Source organism: Camelus ferus, chromosome 6 (genome assembly GCF_009834535.1).
Source record: "Camelus ferus isolate YT-003-E chromosome 6, BCGSAC_Cfer_1.0, whole genome shotgun sequence".
NCBI lineage: Eukaryota > Metazoa > Chordata > Mammalia > Artiodactyla > Camelidae > Camelus > Camelus ferus.
In genome coordinates this window covers 47891006-47912863 of record NC_045701.1, presented here as the reverse complement: position 1 = coordinate 47912863, position 21858 = coordinate 47891006, and the positions used below count along the sequence as shown (strand labels likewise).

Sequence of the window (21858 nt, the reverse complement as noted above, 5' to 3'; positions counted from 1 at the left end):
CAATCCTACCAACATTTATATTATTTAATAGTGTTCAGAATGTTTTGATTTACTTGATAATACTTAAAAATTGGAACCAAATCTATCTTTTTTTATTATCCCCATAACTTGTGTTTAAGGTATGAGTGAGACGGGAAGAAAACAATTCATATTGTGTAGATGTTTTATGTTCCTTTTATCTGTTCTAAATAGCTGCTGTGAGCCATTCTGAAGTGTTCACACATTAACTTCTTGGGGCTACTGTAACAAATTACTGCAAACTCCATTGCTTAAAACAACAGAACTTTATTCTCCCAGTCATGGAGCCAGAAGTATAATGGGGCTGAAATTAAGGTGTTGGCAGGGCTGTGCTCCCTCTCTAGGGGACAGTGTGTTCCTTGCCTCTTCCAGCTTCTAGTGGCTGCCGGTGTTAACTGTTTGTGGCTGCATCATACCAATCTCTGCCTCTCACCTCTCTTCTCCTGTCTGTTTCAAATCCCTTTCCACCTTCTTATAAGGTACATGTGATTGCACTCAAGGCCCACTTAGATATTCCAAATAATCTTCCTGTCTCAAATCCTTAATCGTATTTGTAGAGTCTTTTTTTTTTTTCACCGTGTAAAATACCATTTAAAGGTTCCAGGGATTAGGATGTTGGTGTCTTTTGGGGGAGAAGTCATTTAGCCGACCACAGTCCTTATTGCCTCTTACCTTTCTTCTGTTTTTCTTTCTCATCTGTCTTCTCTCCTATTTTTATTCTTTTTCATCTTCCAGAAGCACTAAGTGTCAAGCAGACTGAGTGGGTATGATCTAAACTTATCAAGAACTGAGTTGATATGATCTAGGTCAGTAAGCGAGCCTTATTGCCCTCCCTATAGAACACCAGATTGTGTTCTCACTCATCTTTTGTTGTCATTGAATTAGTTGACAGTAATGGTATCTTTGTTAAATTCAGCACCTTTTATCAAAATAATGAATCCTTGGGTAAAGTATGTGAGTTAACATGAAATTTCTTTGTGCGTAAAGCATCTGTGGATTAGATTGGCAAGCTTTGATATCATTATTGAGAAAATAGCCAAACAGCTACTAGCATTGTTTCAAGACTAATTTTCCTATAAGGGAGTTTTTTTCTCCCCTTCACATTTGTATTTTGTTTCAGTGATAGCTCAGACTTGAATTTAATGAAAGGAAATAGAAATGTTGGCCGAGTTCTCTTGGCAAAAGTTCACTGTCAAGAGACTTTTATGGTTTGGGACATATTACATAACCTTTGGGCCTTTGTTTCCTGATATCTATAATAAAGAAGTTTTTTTTTAATTGAAAAATAGTTAATTTACAATGTTGTGTCAATTTCTGGTGTATAGCATAGTGTTTCAGTCATACATATACATACATATATTCGTTTTCATATTCTTTTCCATTATAGGTTACTACAAGATATTGAATATAGTTCCCTGTGCCATACAGAAGAAACTTATTGTTAATAAAGGAGTTGAATGATTGTTAATATCCCTTCTAACTCTGAAAGCTTCTGTCTAGTATAAAGTATTTAAAACCCATCAAACAAGCAAATAAAGAAGTCTCATTTAGTTTATGCTGTTTGAAAAAGGAATCATTGGTAAGATTATTTTGAAATAACCGTTCATGCTTTTTGTTTTTCTGTAGATGGACCACACATCCCCGACCTACATGCTTGCTAACTTAAGCCACTTACATTCTGAGCAACTTCTGCAGGGCTTAAATCTTCTTCGTCAACATCACGAACTCTGTGACATCATTCTTCGAGTAGGTGATGTTAAAATCCATGCTCACAAAGTGGTACTTGCCAGCATCAGCCCATATTTCAAAGCCATGTTCACTGGAAACCTTTCCGAAAAAGAGAACAGTGAGGTTGAGTTTCAGTGCATTGATGAAACTGCTCTCCAGGCCATTGTGGAATATGCCTATACTGGGACTGTTTTTATTTCGCAGGACACAGTTGAATCTCTCCTTCCAGCAGCAAACCTACTCCAGATAAAACTTGTCCTGAAAGAATGTTGTGCATTTCTTGAAAGCCAGCTTGATCCTGGTAATTGTATTGGAATTTCTCGTTTTGCAGAGACGTATGGTTGTCATGACCTTTATTTGGCAGCCACTAAATACATATGCCAGAATTTTGAAGCTGTGTGCCAGACTGAAGAGTTTTTTGAGCTTACACACGCTGATTTGGATGAAATTGTTTCCAATGACTGTTTGAATGTAGCTACCGAAGAGACTGTTTTTTATGCACTTGAGTCTTGGATCAAGTATGATGTCCAAGAACGCCAGAAGTACTTAGCACAGCTACTTAACAGTGTGCGACTACCATTGCTGAGTGTTAAGTTCCTTACTAGATTGTATGAAGCAAATCATCTTATTCGTGATGATCGCACTTGTAAACATCTTTTGAATGAAGCTCTGAAGTACCACTTTATGCCTGAACACAGACTCTCTCATCAGACAGTCTTGATGACACGGCCTCGCTGTGCTCCCAAAGTACTTTGTGCAGTAGGAGGAAAATCTGGACTGTTTGCCTGTTTGGATAGGTAAATAGAAGGCTTTTAAAGGATTGATAATAATAGATTTTATACTTTCTAAATTTGCTAATTTTTTATATTTTGAAAAGTTTGATTCTTCTGTTTACATTCTTTATTTGTTTCTTTTTATTTTTTCTCTTCTTCCCAAAACACTTACCCGATTATTTTAGTCACAGTGTCATCCATTTCCTACAACACTCTCAATTATTAACACCCTTCCTCCCTCCCAGTGCACAAATCTTACCTATCCTGGTTACTCATGAACTTTTCTGCCATTTTTTGCCTTTTTTTTTTCCTTTGTGAAATCATTTACATCTTTATTTGAGGCAGACCAGGTCAGAGGGAATTTATTATTGCTAGCTATATCAGAAGATGCCAAAGAGGAGAACCAGGAATCTGTGATGAGGGCAGACTGGGACAAGATTGTGTTTGAATGAATGCAATTCATCAGAATAACCTAACCAAGGAAGTAAAGTTGAATACTGATACAAATCATGGACTTCCCCTGCAATTTATTTTCTTCAGCATAAATACTGTGTAATAACAATAGTAAGAAGTACTCTTTTCTAATAACTTAGGGTTTGGAGTTAATCAGACTTTTTCTGTAAAGAGCCAGATAGTAAATATTTTGAACTTTGTGGCCATGTGCTCTCTGTTGTAACTACTCAACTCTACGTTGCAGTGAGAGCAGCCATAGACAATATGTAAACTAATGACATGGCTGGGTTGCAGGAAAGCTGTATTTACAAAAGTAGCTGGTGGGCAGAATCTGGCCCATAGCCATAATTGACTTAGAGCATTCTACAGGTAGCTTTTATACATTGAAAATATAGCTGGATGTTACCTTTGCTTTTCCCTTAAATGGGATCGCTTTATGAAAACTTTTGTCTTTAATATATTTCTTTAATATTGTGGATTTCTCTCTGGACATTTCCAAACATTTGGTAGACTGTGTTTCCCCCCTCCAATAGGAGGAAACTGTTGATATTTTATCGACTGATATATTCTGTATCTTTTAAAAAGTCTCAGTGTATATTTTAATTGTGTTCAAAAACTAGCATTGTTGAGATTGGGCTACAGGCAGAACATTAGTTATGGTAACTACATAAATTGATTGTTTACTCTTATTCTTAAAGGTATTGATTATTGGCATGAAGGAAATCATATTAGTCAAATACGACAAAAAGTCCAAATATGAATTTACACTATAAATATTGAGCAGTTGCCTCTTGGTTTCTCAGGTATTAAAATTAAGAAATTATTTTTTTCTTTTTTTTAATTGAAGTATTGTCGATTTACAGTATTGTGTTAATTTCTGGTGTACAGCATAGTAATTCATTTATACATACATACATTTCTTTTCATATTTTTCATTATAGGCTGTTACAAGGTATTGAATATAGTTCCCTGTGCTATACAGGAGGACCTTGTTGTTTATCTATTTTATATATAGTAGTTAGTATCTGCAAATCCTTAACTCCCAGTTTATCCCCCCACCCCCTTTCCCCCCTTGGTAACCATAGGTTTGTTTTCTGTGTCTGTGAGTCTGTTTTGTAAATAAGTTCATTCGTGTACTTTTTTTTTTTTTTTTTTTAGATTCCACATATAAGTGATATCTTATGATGTTTTTCTTTCTCTTTCTGGCTTACTTCACTGAGTATGACGATCTCCAGGTCCATCCATGTTGCTGCAAATGGCATTATTTTATTCTTTTTTATGGCTGGGTAGTATTCCATTGTGTGTGTGTGTGTGTGTGTGTGTGTGTGTGTGTGTGTGTGTAATCAAAACTTTTTTATCCAGTCATCTTATTGATGGACATTTAGGTTGCTTTGATATCTTGGCTATTAACAATCATAAATTATTGAAGAGTCATAAAAACTGTTCATATCTTTAAGCTTATTAATCTTTCATCTTAGAATCTATCCTAAGAAAAAAAATTTTAGTGTTATTTGCACAAAGCAGTTTATTCTAATATTATTTATAACTATGGAAAAATTATTGAATCAACCTGAATATTCTGTTTATTTCTGCAAAAAATATTAAATAGCTGTGCATCAGACACATTATGCTAGATAATTGATCTTCAACAAGTTCATAATTTAGTAAATTACACAACTCTATAAATACATAATTATAACACAGTGTTACTGCAGTGATAAAGGTAATTCTGTGGAAGTTTTAAGGAGAGAAATTTATCCCATTTGGGGGATTTAGGGAAGATACTGTGGAGAAGTTAAGGTCCAAGCTGAATGTTGAAGGCTAAGTAAAGAGCCAGGCAAAAACGATGGGAATGTCACAGGAAGTGCATGAAGACACAGTGGCATGATAGTGTATAGGTGTGCAGGAAACAAAGCTGTTTGGTAATTAACAGTATAAAGTTCTAACCAGCAGGTGGCAGGCAGTGGTTATTATGGGCCAAATCAAAGAAGGTATTGTGTGCCATGATGAAGAGAATATTTGTATTATGCGGGTTGAAAAACTATTTAAGGAGGACAGTGGAATTATCAAGTTTGTATGTTAGGTCATTCTTGGTTGCATTATGGAGAAAGATCAAGGATATAACAGTTAGTATCAGAGTGACTAAGAAAGAGGTTATAAAAGTACAGGCAAGAGATTATAAGGTCCTGAATTAGGGTAGAAGTAGTAAAGGTAACGAATGGGGCATTAATTTAAGAAATGTTTTAAGAGAGCAGATTGACAAGATTTGGTTGAAAGAATTATGGGGATATGGTGAGAGGGAAGAGTCAAAGAGGAGTGAGATTTCTTGGTTAAATATTGGATGAGTGGTTATACTGAGAGAGAATATGGCAGGAGGAATCATTTTAAAGGGGGAAATAATGTGTTTAGTTTTGGACATACTGGATTTGAAGTCCTTATAAAATATCCAAATGGAGGATGTCCTACTACTAGCTGGATATGATTGTGAAGCCTAAAGAAGAGATCAGGACTGGAAATTTGAAAGTTACCATCATATAGTAATGATTTAGAGGTATAGATTAAAACCATGACATCCTCTGGACTTCTGGATCAGTTTACTTATCCCTCCTTTCTGTCCAGTGAGAACATATAGAAGGGAAAAGGGATTGATTTATAAATGAACTTTTGGGAAATACTAATATTTGAGATGAAGGCAGTAGGAACAATCTTAAGGTAGGAGATTCAAGAAAGAATAGTGTCATGAAAGCCAAGGAATTTAAATATGTCAAGAAAGGAGTGTGATTAACAATGTAAAATGCAGTGGAGAGGTCCTGATAGGTAAGGATAGAAAGAAAGGTGGCTGCTAGACTTGGCAGTAATGGAGATCATCAGTGACTTTTGGTGGAGTAATTTCAGCAGAGTTATAGTAATGCTATAGACAGATTACAGTGGGTTGAGAAGTGTGTAAAAAAGTAAGGAAATAGACTGTGAAGACTGTTCTTTTAAGAAACTTGTCTGAGATGAGAAGGAGAGAGAGATAAGGCAGAAACAGAGTCAAGGGAAGTTTTTGTTTTTATTTTGTTTTTAGGGAGATTTAAGTATGTTTCTTACCAGATACCAGTAAAGAGGGAGAGGGTAAAGATATAGGATAGAGGAATGGTCTTGATGGAGCAAGGTTTTAGAGGAAATAGAGGATGGTATCAAAAGCAAGGGTAGAAGGTTTTGAATAGGAACAAGAGGGACTCTTCATGCCCCAAGACCAGAATATGAGGCTAGGTTTGCTAGAGGAGGAAAGAGTAGGAGCAGAAGTTTAAGATAGATCCTACCCAATAGCCTCAGTTTTTTCCTTTAACTAGAAGAGTTCTGCTGGCGAGGGAAGTGGGAATTGAGTAGGTGGAAACTGAAGGAAACTTGGGAAGCTCTGACAGTAGTATTGTTTCTGTTTACACATACAGAACCATAAGGATGGCAGTATACTGGAAGCAATGTTGAATAACTGTGCAAATACATGAAATGTGAAATGGACTTTTAGCCGTACCATTCATGGCACCATCTCAATGCCGTAAACTACAAATCTAATTTCAAGAAAGAATCTCATTACAGCTGATTATCCATTTGCTCTTAAAGAACACAAGGACTAATGACTTTATACATACCTTCTTCTCTGTTTACTTAAATCATTTTCAGAAATCCATGACTTCTAGGAAGTCCATCATCATAACTGAACTCTTACTATAATTGAGAGGTTTTTTTCTCACACCTACCAATTCTCCAGCACTAACTGGGTGTCCAGTAATTCAGTTCAGTTATGTCACTATGTAGAGTTAGCTCAGACCCCACAGATTAAGGGCTCAGTTCCACAAGGACTATCCCCACTTCTGATGCTAGCCACAAATGGGGTGCCCAGGCTACCCACATTTCTGTCTGGGGGACTACAAATTCAGGGGTTCCCACAACACTCCCTCAGGTTTGATAATATGCTAGAATAACTGACAGAGCTCAGGAAAGTGCTTTGCTTACTGTTACCCATTTATTACAAAGGAACAACCAAATGGAAGAGATGCATCAGGCAAGGTGCGAGGGGCCCTCTCTATATCTCAGTATGTTCACCAGCCTGGAAACTCTCCAAACCCCATTTTTTAGGGATCTTTAGGGAGATTCCATTACGTAGACATAGTTGATTAAATTATTGGTTGATGGTAATTGAGCTCAACCTCCAGCCCACTGATCACATGGTTGATGCTTCTGGCTACCAGCCCCTATCCTGAAGCTATCCCAGGGCCCACCAATATTCACTCTATTAGCATAAACTTAGGTGTGGTTGAGCATAAGGAGCTCATTGTGAATGATGAAAGACATTCCTATCAGGAAATTCCAAAGAGTTTAAGAGCTCTGTGCTAGAACCCTGGTACAAAAACCAAGTATATTTCTTACTATGCCATTATTGTATGACCCTATCTATCATATAATTTAATCTAATTGCCCAGCCTTTTTAAAAAACTATTTTTTTCCCCTGCCTCAGGTTTATTTGTACAAACAGCACAGGTAGACATGAGCCCCATGCAGACAGCAGCCCAGGGGTCACACTAGTCCTTATATCCTCACATCAATAGATGAAAGCCTCTACTCTGGAGCCTTTGTGGGGGCCTGGGCGCCTTTGGGAGCCTGAGCCTGAGCCTGAGCTGGAGCTGCAGCTGCGGCCTTGGTTTGAGCCTTGGCCTTGGCCTTTGGCTGACAGAGCCTGAGGCCCTTGGCGATGCGGGCACAAGCACGTTTCCCGAGCTTGGGGTGAGCAAGTCGACTGAGCTCGTGCCTGCTGCCCTTTGGAATCTTGGGCTTGACCTCCTTGGGCTTTCCGAGAACCTTGACAGCCTCGGCACGTGCACTCGTGGCCTTGGCGTTGTTGGCCTGCATCTTCTTCAGGCCCTTCTTGTGCTTCTGTGCAAAGCGCATGTTCCTCAGGAACTTGGGGTCCACCCCCTTAAGAGATTCATATCGCTGTGATCGGGGTTTTTTGATGCTGTTTCTATGCCATTTTCGGTACTGGTTGTGTGTGGTGTGGTTTTTTGACTTGGCCATGCCTGCACCGGAGCCGGGAGATCCTGAATCGCCTTGAACCGAAAGAGAAAGAGCAAAAAACTATTATTTTTTAAACTGAAGTGTAATCAGTTACAGTGTATCAATTTCTGGTGTACAGCATAATGTCCCAGTCATACATACATTCATTTTTGTATTCTTTTTCATTAAAGGATATTACAAGATACTGAATATAGTTCCCTGTGCTGTACAGAAGCAAATATTTTTAACTATTTTTATATATAGTAGTTAATATTTGCAAATTTTTTTTTGACTCCTCAAATCTATCTGCCACATCCTCTAGAACTCACGTTCTACCATAAGAAAAATTCCCTTGTGGGGAAGGTAATAAGCTCAGTAGTAGAGCTCTTAGCATGCACGAGGTCCTGAGTTCAATTCCTGGTACCTCTATCAAAAAAAGAAAAAAAAATTCCCTTTATCCTCAACTTTTTGTTCTAATGAAATAGGGCTGATGCTTAAGGATACTGTTTTTGCTAAAGCACTCTCAAAACTGTTTTTTTTTTTTTTCCCATGCCTATGTATCACAGGTGCTGAGGGTTGGGTAAGTGTTCTTACTCCTCACAGCCACTTCAAAATTTTTTCATCTCCCCTCCCTCAGAAATCTTACTTCAAGCGTTTGCTGTCAGGCTACATCACTTGATACTCTTCCTTGTTGCCATGATCTGCTGTCCCTTTAGTAACTTTATTTAAGATACTTTCTTTCTCATCGTTCTACATAAACAGTCACTCTTACTGGTTTCAGCATCCAAGTAGTATTATCCACAATTATCCAACACCTTCGCCTCTCTCCTTGATCTCACTTGTAACACTTTTCTGCCTTACTTTAAGCACCTTTTCTCATGATCGTACCGTCAATCTTGTCATTACCGATGACTCAACACTTTCAAAATCTGGTCTCAGACGTTCCATTCCCTGACCACCACCTCCTTTCGTATGGGCTTCTTTATTTCAGTGTGCCCACTCAATCATTCTTTATTCCTTTGAATACTTTTAATCCTTTGGCCCTATAATTATTCAGTAAAACTTAATACCTACCAACCACCACGTGTCCTCACCTTCACTCTGCACTCAGCTCCAGTTCCAGAAACATCACTGTCATCACTCCTTTGAATACACCCATGGCCCCCTTGCCCTTCTTTGCTTCAGTCACACTCATGTAAGTCAGTTCAGCTCTCCGTCTCTGCCATTGCTACCTCTAAGCAGTGGGATGTGGTAGAGAACACATGTACCCATCTTAACTGGTCTCACTTGGGCCCTCAGTGCTCCCAGCACCCCTAACCTTTCCTTAATCAATTTGCTCTTTCACTTCCTTGGAGGACTGTTTCACACCTTCGATTCTCTCCATAAAAACATCCAAAGCCCCTTACCCTCACCTTCCAACTCTTAGCTGATGACCTTGTCTCTTCATTTGCTGAAAAGATAGAAGCAATCAGAAAACAACAACTTCATCTTCCCATCACCAAATCTACCCAGTTATTTCTAAGACCAACCCCTCCACTTCTCCACTCACTCACTAGCTTCCATTCTTTTGACTCTGCACAAGGTCTCTACTCCTGCAGTTATCTTGTCTCTCCTGTATCTTGTCACCTTCTGCCACTCTACTGCATCATTGTCATCAGCATGCAGACATGTCCTGGTTTAAACTTTCACATTAAATTAGTAGTACCTGAACTGCATGGTCTTCCTTTGCTCATCTTTATAGCTGCCTCCTTTATCTATTTTACTTTTTAGAGTAAAATCATTGGAAAAGTTGTCTGTACCCCCTGTTTTCACTTCCTCATCTCCTATTCTTCTCTTGAACCACTACAGTCAAGACTTGTCCCTACCACCTCACTGAAACTGCTGTCATTAAAGTCAAATATTTCCCTCATGTATTGTTCTCATTGGAACAAATTCATGTTTGTAAAACAAGCAGTACCTAGGCTTTCAGTAACTATTGAGTGAATGAATGTATGTTGATCATACTGGATCAAGAGTGTAAATTTTTATGCTATTGCATTATTAAGTTTGGGGACATTGGCTACTTTTTCCCAACTTTTGTTGATAGTAAAATTTGTATACATGCAAGGAACCATATATAATATGCATGCAGGGTATAAGGAATAGATACTCAAGTACCTATCAACCAGCTTAAGAAGTAGACTATTAACAATACCTTTAAAGTTCCCTTGTGGCCGTCCTTGATGCCATCTCCTTCCTTCCCCCAGAAGAAACCATTATTCTGAATTTTTAATGTATTATTCCCTTACTTTTTGTTGAAAATTTGCCACATATTATATGGCCCAATATATAGCTAGGTTTTATACATTTTTATATAAATGCAGTAATACCATATGTGTTCTTCAAAGATATATTTTCTCCTTGAGCAGTAAGTTTATGAAATTCATCTGTGAGATTGCATGAGAAAGTAGTTCATTTAGTTTCATTGGTGTATGGCATTATAGTATATGGGCATAATACAGTATTTTCTCTCTACGATGAATATGTTAACTATAAAAATTAATGGAAATGTTTCACGTATACAGAAAAGTGCACAAATCCCAAGTGTATACAGCTCAATGAATTATCACAAAGTAAACATTACAAACAATTTCAAGAAAAGAACATGAGCAACACCCAGAAACTACCCTTGAGGTCCCTCCCTGTCCCCCTGATAGGTAACCACTGTCCTCATGTCTAATCTAGAGATCAGAGAGGTTTTTGAACTTGATAGAAATGAGACTATACAGAATATATTCTTTTGAATTTGATTTTTTCCCCCTCAACATTGCATGTGTAAGGTTCGTCCCTGTTGCATGTAGTTGTAGTTTGTTCATTTCCATTTCTGTGTAGTTTTTTCTTATATGATATGCACAATTTATCCATCTTATGGTTGATGAAAAATTCAGATTGTTTCCAGTTTTTGACTATTAACAAATTATGCTACTAGTGAACATTGTTATACATATACATATGTGTGCATTTCTCTTGACTGCATGTCTAGGAATAGAATTGCCCAGTCATAGGGTGGATACATCATATCTTATTTATCTATTCCCCTTTTGATAGATAATAGGTCATGCTGCTGTGAATATTTCTGTATTTGTGTTCTTTTGCAAAACTGACTGCATTCAATGGAGTAGATACACAGGAATTAAACTGCTGAATCAGAGCACATGTGTATCTTCAGTTTTACCAGATACTGTTTATGAACCATTTTGATTTTTTAAATTTGATTTCTTCTGCTTATTCTATAGTGTGGAGATGTACTTTCCTCAGAATGACTCTTGGATTGGTTTGGCACCCCTAAACATTCCTCGCTATGAATTTGGAATATGCGTTTTAGACCAAAAAGTGTATGTTATAGGTGGCATTGAAACTAATGTGCGTCCTGGCCTCACTATCAGAAAACATGAAAATTCAGTAGAATGCTGGAATCCTGATACAAATACCTGGACTTCTCTTGAGAGAATGAATGAGAGCCGAAGTACCCTTGGAGTAGTAGTACTTGCAGGAGAACTTTATGCTTTAGGTGGTTATGATGGACAGTCTTATTTACAATCTGTAGAGAAGTATATTCCCAAGATAAGAAAATGGGAACCTGTGGCACCAATGACTACGACAAGAAGTTGTTTTGCCGCAGCCGTGTTGGATGGAATGATATATGCCATCGGTGGGTATGGTCCTGCCCACATGAACAGGTATTTAACTTAATCAAGTTGTAGACGCTTGTAGAGTTTTAAAAGTATCATTAACAATGATTTCTGGGTTGTTTTTTTTTAACAACTTGTGTATGTGAATGAACTTCCCTTTTTAATTTTTGAAGTAACTTTGATAGGCATTTGGGAAACTTAATCTGCTCCACAAATGTAATTGTTTCACGTGGGAGTTTAATACAAACCTAAGAATCAGATCTCACCTATTAAATTTTACATTCATTTTTTCAGTATAAATGGACTAGATTTTAAAATTCAGAAACCTGAAAGTATGGTGGAATTGGACAACTTTAGATTTTGGATGGAGTGTGTGTGTATGTGTGTATAAATATGTACATGTGTCATGCTTGCTTTGGCAGCACATATACTGAAAATGTATGTGTGTGAATGATCTGTTTTATTACATTGCTTAATAGAATTAAAAAGTAAAAATGTAATTTCTGTATGCTTACATAATATTACGATGCATCATAAACTTTAAGCCTTATTTAAATCTTCCTTCCTGGATCCTTATTCTATAATCACATATGTATCATTATGTATCTGAGCTGTGCTGGAGTTTAAATCTGAGATTTCTGTATTTGTAGTATTCTCTGAATAAAGGAGAAATATGTATAAGAAAAAATAAAAGCATAGAATGACAGCTTATATGGAAAATTAATCATAATTCTGAACCTTTGTTGAAAGTTGCTGTTCTAAAGAGTTTATCTCTAATTGTATCTTCCCTCTAATAATGGTATGTATTTTATTGGTTGTGAGCATTTTAATGAAAGAGTTTATAATGGTTTGTTAACAGACTGAGACAGTAATGAACAGCATTTCATCTATAAATTTTTATTTCTGTGCAGGCTAAATTACTCCCCATTTTTATTACTCTCTTAGTTAAAGGAAAAGTATTTGGGGCCCTGACATGCATTTCTATTCTTTGAGAAACTGCTAGCAGAAATTTATAAGATAAAAGGTGAAGTAATTTAATTTTGAGGTAATACTCTTGACGTTTAAGTTCTTGCTACAGTTTACCACTGGACCCTTCTTGTCCAGTGATTTTGTGCTAGTTTTTTATCCTGGTATCCTTTCAAAAATCTTTATAGTTTAGTCTTCTAGTCCAGTTTACAGTCTAGTCCCTATTCTGAACTCCAGAATTATGTTCCTGACTTTCACATGCTTTAGGCTTTCTTGAGAAGTTAGTAACAGAACAGCTCAACAAACTTGCCTTTGTTACCCCTTCAGGGCAAAGCTTAGGCTTAAAGGCCTTTTCCAGAGAAGCTTTTCTGGAAATTCTGATTTTATTTGGATTTCCATAATGCAGCTTGGAAATGCCAAGGGTTCTCTGGAATAAAGATTTGATTTAAATCCCTGAATTCTCCTAAATCACTCTGTGATTATTATGATTAGCCAATTTGTGTTACGAAATCTGCAGCGTTTGCTTTGCAGTAAGCCACCGTGAATTCACCTTGAAGAAAAAATTCCTCTCTTTCCTTCTCTTCCTTCATCTTCTCTTTTCCTTAGCTGCGTGGAAGATCCTTTGTATCTTTAGGAAACATCTATATTCAGCTTGTGATTTTCAAAAGCCTTTCACATGCATACTCATTTGACCTTATTCTTACATGAATCCTTGAGGTTATAGTATCCCCATGTTTGCAGGTGAGAGGAAGTGACTTATCTGGGATTACACAAATCCAAACTGGCAGGGCTAGGCTTTATTTGGCTCTAGGTATGCAGTATTAGTACTTAATCAGATCTTCTGATTCTGAATGTTCTGTTCCCTTAAGACATCTCGCTGCTTGTGAAGCATAGTGGAGTAGGATACGGGTGTTATCACACCAGTCTACAGGATAAGGTTTTATCCCTGCAGTTTTGTCAGCAAAATCTAAACATTGGGACAAACTACTCTTCTTTTATATCCATCCATTTGCACTTTTAAAACTCTAGTGGGTTTTTGGTTTCTTAAGAGTGACATGAAGGATATGTGAATTAATTGTTTCTTTTGTGAATATTTGCAGTGTGGAACGTTATGATCCAAGTAAAGACTCCTGGGAGATGGTTGCATCTATGGCAGATAAAAGGATTCACTTTGGTGTGGGTGTCATGCTAGGATTTATTTTTGTGGTGGGTGGACATAATGGTGTTTCACATTTGTCAAGCATTGAAAGATATGACCCTCATCAAAATCAGTGGACTGTGTGTAGACCAATGAAAGAACCCAGAACAGGTAATAATAACTTACCAATTTCTAATATTTAGGACAATGTTTTTTATAGTGATGTTCTTTAAATCATAGTTTCTTGGGATATAACAGAGTATTACTTGTCCAGAAGAAACTTTTTTTATGATAAACTTGAGGGACAACTAGATTAGACAAACCCATATAGATTTCTTTATGGGTTTCTTTATGACATTTCAATATGCCAGTGTGCATATAATTTTTTAGACTTGGAGAACACATTTTGAGAAATGCTGGTAACAATGATCTGATAGAAACTCTTTTTGTCCTTGTAACAACTGTCATCTTTTTATATGTTACACACACAGGATCCTTGGATTGTTCTACTTTGTTTTTTATTGTACATCAGCAGCCTATATGTGTTCACTTTCAAATGTTTTTTCCTCCTCAAGGAGTATAGTTGATCTGCAAAATAAAGTGTTGGATTTCAGGTTTCATAGAGAAAAACAAATACATCTTTGAGGAAAAGAAGAAATTATCTTTGAGCCCAAACTCAAATCATGTTATTTTAAGGGGAAGGTTTTAAGTTACTGATGGAAAATGCTTCTGGCGTATTCCTTGCATTTATGTTTAAAGAAACTCCTGAAAAGTAAGCATGCAAAGAAATTGAAAGGGCAAAATGGAATGAACTATTTTAGTTGTTTACTATAATTAGTTTCTGTGGTACCATTGAAAGGGAAAGCTATAAAACAATGAGAATATTAAAAAATTGAGTAGCTTGTTCTTTTAGAACTATATATATAATAATATATAAAGTAGAATTTTTAAAGCATAAATTATATAGTTCAATATATATTTAAAATTTCAACATATTTGCAAATGATAAAAATGAATGATTTCTTGAAAAATATAAATGTAAATTGAGAAGAAAGCATATGGAAAGATATGTACTACATTAGTAATAATACTTACCTATGGTGGAGGGGAGCGCAGGATTGTGGAAGAGAGACAAAGGAAGATGTCAGCTGTTACTTTTATACCAAGGGATTTTTTTTTTCCAGTAAGCACATATTACTATATTGCTTGTAAGTTAATAACAGATTGTTGAAATGTATTTTAAGAAAGCATTAAGATACAAATTTACTTTTAGTGTGAAGTCTACTTCATAGTTAACATATTTTTCCCCTATTTTTACCCACCTTTCCTAGGAGTTGGTGCTGCAGTAATTGATAACTACCTTTATGTAGTTGGTGGTCACTCAGGGTCTTCCTATCTGAATACCGTGCAGAAATATGACCCTATCTCAGATACATGGCTGGATTCAGCTGGCATGATATACTGTCGCTGCAATTTTGGATTAACTGCACTTTGACAAGTGTGGACTGTGGAAATAGCGTAGTGATGAACCTTGTACCGCATGAAAGGATGCCCAGTTTTCTGAAATCCAAAAGCTACATTGCTTCCTTTTTAACTTAAAATGGCATGAAGACTCAGAGTTTTGTTGGGTACTTTGAACTGACAAGTAGCTTTGGTTGCTCCTGATTACACAGTGAATCAGTCATTAAAAAAAAAAAAAGGAAAGATCTTGCCAATTGAATTGTGCACTTTTTTTTCTAATACTGGGATAGAATAGTTTTAAGTTCATAAGCATACATGTGGAGAAAACCTTGCTGCTTTTAAAAAACATATATTTTAGCTTTCTTCCCCCTCCTTGACATGCACCATGATTACCAGGACAAGAGATGCTTAGATGCTGGAGTATATTTAGTGACTGGACAGAGGGCTGATACTGTCTGTTGGATATAAATTCACATGCTTAACATTTTAAACAAACAAAGGGCTGCTTTTTTTTCCCCGGTACTTTTAAGGGTTGTAGATTACATGCCATAGTGAGTCATTCTTGCTAAATGGCTTTAGGGCTGGGGATGTAATAAGTTTGCAAGATAAATGCATTTACTATCATGATATTTGGGGTCCTGTTTTAAGAAGTCAGATATTTATTGTGTATGCCTTTTTTATATGGGCAGGTTAATGCTGAATGAATTTAGTTACCCATCTGTGTATGCTGTGCTAAGCATGATTAGAAAGAGTTAAGCATATCAGTTTTTTTTTGCTTTTGTTTTTTAGTACAGCAGGCTTCCCAGTGTTGATGTAAATATTTGACACATATTTAGTACCCACCCTTAATGCACATTGTTTTTTTTTAATGTATCCTTACAATAATTTTAGTTTTTTAAGACTTTTGTTTGCTTTTTCAAAGTGTTCAGATATAAAAATGGTGCTAACTGTAGGATCTATAACAAGGCTATAACATGTTCTTTTGGATGTTCAATGTGAGATACGCATGACATGTTTCAATAGTATTTTTCATTTTTACTGGCTTGGTTCATTTTTGCTTATTAAAAATGTTAGTCATTATACTAATGTTAACATTCAAACATCATTTAAATGGTCTATGTTATGCTTTTCATGGTTCCTGAATAGTGATTTAAAGAAAGGTACGTTTTTCTGTCTTCTTTTTTCTTGTACCACATATTATATGCCCTTTTTAAAAACAAAAATATATGCATTAAATATAAAGCGCTAGGCAGTTACGCATTACTTTGTACATTACTTAGGTAACTGAATATTTTAAAGTTATTGAGGAAAACTGGAACTCGATGTTTACTTAAGTAATGGTTCTAAATTCAGTTCTACTTTCACTTAAGAAACAAGCTTTTAAAGTAGAATTGTTTGCTGTAGCCAAGTGATAGCTTATTTAAAAAAAAAGAACTAGTTAACTCATTTTGTTTTAGCATGTTTTAGTAAATGTCCGCTAGTCTTGAACACATTACTTTGCATTTTATTAGAATGTCGGTACTTGTACTTTTGGTACTGTAGTCATTTTGTTTTCCTTTCCTTGATTTTTTTTCTTTTTTCTTTTTTTTTTAACTGTCTGCTATCTCTTTATAGTCTCTGCAAAACTAACGTGTATTTGTTTCCTAGGAAAAAATTCATACTGCATTCTTAAGTGCCATAATGTTCTAAACTATTGTTAAGAAGCCATTTGTAATTTAAAACATAGGTTTATTTGTTAACATATATGTTATCTGTTGAAAACTATTTATAGCCAGGCGGTCTGCAGTTTTCCTTGTTCTTCCATAAACTGCCTGTTGTAGATTTAAATATATACTACTATGTAAACTCATCTTTAATCATGCAGGTAGCTTCATGCTTTATGAATATTTGCACAGATTATAAAACCTTGCAAGTGATTTTTAGTCTCTTTCTAATTAAGAACTCAACAAGAGCTACTAATAAAATGGACAGGCTGAATATTTTCTATGTTGCTTGTTTGAATAACATAATGATATATAGCAATAACTTTTTAATTGATTTGAATAAATCTGTTGAATAGAAACAAGGTGCACTATTGTGATTGGCCTAGACTTTATTTAAAAGAAAACAATTTAGAATAGATTCCATCACCTACTTAATTTTAAATCCCCAACTCAATTTTCTTTCTATTTATATCAGTCAAATTGTCAAATACATCCTATTTCACTATTTTAATCCCCTCTCTCCAGAAGATAAGGGGATTTGAAAGACTATAGAAATTTAATTGTAAACAGATCTATACTATATGTTTTATTTTACTCACATATCATCCCCACTATCAAATTAGTATAAAATATATAATCATTTGGTAAATCAGACCAAAGGCATAAGCTGATCATTGTTTTGGAAGAATCTAAGTTTCACCTTGGTGAAGGCTTAATGTGAAACATCTTGGGCAATTGTAAGAGCCATATACTAGAGAACAAATTTGAAAACCTGTGAAAGGAAAAGAAAAAAAGTTTAGAAATGCTTATTTTAGGTTTGCTAACCCTTCTGTACTATGCGTAGCAATCAGAGGTATTGTCACCTGGAGCCTTCTTGTATAGATTTGTGAGAAGTTCCATCATGAATATTTTGCTGACCAATTGTGAACGTAAAGCCACGTTTCTTATATGAAAAAGGATCAAAATGTGATTATAAATTCCCAGGGTTAAAGATACTAGAAATAATTTTATATACTCAGGCAAGGAGGAGAAAGCTATTTAAGATTGCCCAGAACTATTTTGGAAAAAAGTAACAGTGGGAAATAGAAATTAATCTTATCAGTTAGAAGATACTTGCCTTCTGTAATTGTGTTATGAAGACTTAATCTGTTAGGAATGTTCGGCTCTTTAATGTATGTTGAATATAGTAATAGAATCCAAGTGATTTTTAATGTAGCCCAAAGGATAGTTATATAAGTTTCATGTATTATTGCTAATACTATTTTAAATATGAATATTACATTATAGGACATGGTATCAAGTAATAAGAGAATGGCATTAGGTTTTGAAAAATTATTTTGATAGCTTGACAGATATGGAGGGTCTACAATATGTTTGCGATACTGCGCTAGATACTACAGGGGCTAGAAATAGAAATGATACAGTCTTTTCACTCAAAGGGTAAAATATAGTGAAGGAGACCTGTACCCAGATAACTATTACGGTAAAGTGTGAATCTAATTCCTTATTTCCAGCATCAAAGAAGTGATTGGAGATCTGGTTTATGTATAAATATTTGTATCCTTTAGTGTCCAGTTAGGTTTTATTGACATAAAAGAGAATTATTTAAAAACCTAATATTTATAGAGCTCAAACTTTCCTAGAATTGGATAATATATTTTCTAGTAGAAAAACAATTATAGAAACTTAAAAAAACTTACTATGTTATCAAGGCTCTGGCTAATGTTGAAGGAAATATATGTAAATATAATGCCGTGTTTGTTTTCAGTTTTGGTTTTGGATTTCTGGTATTGTCACCTAAGTGCTCATTTTCAGGAAAATCAGAATCTACAATAAATATACTGCTTAAAGTTCAATAAACTTGTGATAACCTCTATAACCTCTGTAGTTGAAAGTTAAGAAATTATAAAGATGTCACATGTCAAGTTAACATCCAGTTCTACTTCTTAACCCCCCCTTTTTTGTGTGTGTGTGAAACAGCGCTTTAATTAGGCATGATTTAATTAGATACAGTTATTCTGTGGCTGGATATATATTGGATTTTCACTTACAGTATATTGATTCAGTGTTGCTACACATTTGAAATGAGTGAGGAAAACATGTTTTAAATACCATAGGTTTACAAGTTTTCTTACTGGTGTGAATATGGAGTCAAAATCCAGTTTACATCTCTGCAGAGAGAAAAATTGTTATCCATATGTCTTATTATATTACACGTATTTAACTAGAAATAATTTATTGTTAATTTTGTCAACTTATCATGTGTAAGTCCCATTTATTTTAAAATATTAAGCAAAAAGTTCCAAGTCTGCCTTAAAAAGAAGTGAAATTAAAGAACTGGATGATAATGCCTATATTTTTGCCTTATGAATTGTGCTGTATCATAAACCAGATATGGTTTTGATTTTAGCAGGATTCTGAAATTTTGTAGATGTAGAGTACTAATAGATGTACTCTCTAGCAAAGAATGTGATCTAGTTGTGGATTATGTAACGTTTAAGTGTTTTTGTATATGTATTTTACCTCTGAATATGTATCTTTTTAGCATCAGGGTTTTATTTTATTTTTGTTTACATACTAAAGTGGCATTTAGCCTGTTGAAGTTTATATTCTTTCGTCTTTTCTTTTAAGTTCTTTGTGTGTACTATTGTGGTAATGCTCTGTGATGACTATGGTTAAATTTCATTTAATGTGAAATATTTAAAATAAATTTGCAAAACAAGACTTTGTACATTTCCATCTTTGTGAACTGACCCAAGCTAACTTTGTCATGCTCAACTCTTAGGTTCTTTTTGGTAGATAGTGGCCACAAAAGTTGAGGAGTGGGATAGCCACTCCTTTACATCCTCATTACCAGGTTATAATGAAAACAACATGTCTTAGACTAAATTCTGCCACACGTTTAGACTCTTAAAGAAACATTCATTAACAAAGCAACACAAAAGAGTTCAGTTGGTGAGTTCATTGCAGTCGCAGCTATCTTTTTAGATTCTTGAACTAGCCTTACCTTATAAAAAAGGTTTACTTGAGGCAGACAAGGCAACATTCCAGAAGACTCTGTTACTTTTATGGCCAGCACCAAGTAACCAGCAGTCCTACTAAAGGATGAGCTATAAACAAAGACTTGAACACTAGGTACCATCTTTAAGGAAGTTGTAAACTACAGGCCTGGATAGATTCTGATAACCTATCCATATAAGGTTTGGAAATATACTTGTAGACAATCCAGTCCATATCTTGAAACTTTAATTTCACTAGTAAGAGCAAGTTTTTGTTGCCATGTTAGGCATTAGATTATCCCCCAATAAATGCCCCTGACATTTAATAAACTAATTAACAAAACATTAGATATTGATCAAATTATGGGTAACAGAAGCGTTTGTAGTTGCTTTGAGCATGGGTTTTCTGGTTAGAAAGCCAGGTAACAATCCCTCAACTGCATTCTTAATGAGGACAACTCCTAAAGTAGAAGTAGAAACTTAACAGATATATACTGGAGTGTTCAAAATATTATGGATGACATATGTAAATATGCATTTTGAGAGTACATATAAAAATACTAGAAGTAAGATTTCTTGACTAGACGCTTCTGAAGTTCTGCTTTTTAATTCAAAAGCAAGCAGACAGCTTACACATTACCCAGAAGTCATTGTAAAATCTGTCAGCAGTTATTAAGAGCTTAGTATGTTTAAGACATAACAGAAGGTGTAAAGGAGTGACATACCACATCCTACAATCTGAGTGAAAAAGACATGGCGGTGATCGGTGGTGGTGGTGGTGTTTTTCTTCAGGGAGGGAGAAAAGAAGAGAGAAGGCTACTCTGGCAGAGCTCTCGTGTTCTTTCTAAAATTACTAGATAGTTCTCTTGTTGGGGCCAGTACGGTATTGGGAGTGGAAGTTTTGACTCAGTTTGGAAGACAATGTGATGGGTGGATTGTAGGAGTCAGTAATAGACTCACGATGGAATACAAAAATCTGTTCCAATGGAGAGTCTGAACTCCTAAGCCTAGGAGTAGAATTGAGCTCTGTGTTAAGATAATAAGTTCAAGTGGGTTTTCATGGGTCTTCCAGGTGTTTTTCTTCCTTTCTAATAGAAATGGGATCTCCATGTACCCATCATCCATCTTCAACAATTAAGCACATTTTGTTAATCCTAATTCCTCTTCATCTATTCACCTTATTTTTTTTTTCTGGAATATTTAAAAGAGAATCCCAAACATGCAATGTAATATAACTGGGAAATAATTGAGGCTGCATCTCTAAGTAATAAGGAGACTTAAAATTTTCATTCTATAAATAACGTTATAATCACACTTAAAAACAATATTCTATAATATTTAACACAGTCTGCCATCAAATTTTCCTTACTGTCTCAAAAATTTTTGTTAGTTGATTGAGTCAAGATCGAAATAAAATTATTCATTGAATTTTACTGTTAATCCCTAAATCCCTTTTAATCTCTTACCAGTCACTGCCCTCCTCCCCCTTTTCATGCCATTTGTTAGTAAGTGAGATTATTCTACCTGTAGATTGTCCAACATTTCAGAGTTGGCTGATTGCTTTTTTGTGTGTTGTTTAATTTACCATCCTATTCTGCAGATTTTCTATAAACTGTCGACAGTTGGCAGCAAACTGTTGATTAGATTTAGATCTTTTTTTTTTTTTTTTTTTTGGCAAGCATAGTTGATGCTGCATGTACTTCCATACCTCCTGTTGTATTGCATCTGAAGTATATTATGTCTGGTTATCCCACTTTTAGTGATGCTAACATTAATCACAGTTTGAGTTCAGTTGTCAACCTGATCCTTCATTATCAAGTTCCCCATCAAACTCAAACCTGATGGTCTTAGCAGCTATTAGTGACTACTTCTGGATCCATTATCATATTAAGTTGTAAAATAGTAATTTTC

The 21858-nt window shown here is 35.4% G+C and overlaps 2 protein-coding genes across 5 annotated transcripts in view; one reads left to right on the top strand and one right to left on the bottom strand.

Annotated features, from left to right (window-relative positions):
* Window positions 1–19672, top strand: part of KLHL28 (kelch like family member 28) — a 34674-nt gene extending 15002 nt beyond the window's left edge. For 2 of the 4 annotated variants that reach the window (XM_006183213.3, XM_014557972.2), the window contains exons 2-5: window positions 1645–2543; window positions 11285–11728; window positions 13747–13955; window positions 15116–19672. In XM_006183213.3, the coding sequence (XP_006183275.1) occupies window positions 1645–2543; window positions 11285–11728; window positions 13747–13955; window positions 15116–15279 (1716 nt within the window). In that variant the 3' untranslated portion in view covers window positions 15280–19672. Of the gene's footprint in view, window positions 1–537; window positions 825–1644; window positions 2544–11284; window positions 11729–13746; window positions 14557–15115 lie in introns of those variants that run through there. The other 2 variants (XM_032481952.1, XR_004320680.1) reach the window with 2 other exon arrangements.
* LOC102517205 (60S ribosomal protein L29-like) lies at window positions 7455–8056 on the bottom strand. The gene has a single exon (XM_032481953.1). The coding sequence runs from the start codon at window positions 8028–8030 to the stop codon at window positions 7575–7577; it is 456 nt and encodes a 151-aa protein (XP_032337844.1). The 5' UTR covers window positions 8031–8056; the 3' UTR covers window positions 7455–7574.
* Window positions 19673–21858: the final 2186 nt, after the last annotated feature.

Excerpts from the sequence above, each read along its gene's own strand:
- LOC102517205 (XM_032481953.1), bottom strand. The coding sequence starts at position 8,030 with ATGGCCAAGTCAAAAAACCACACCACACACAACCAGTACCGAAAATGG.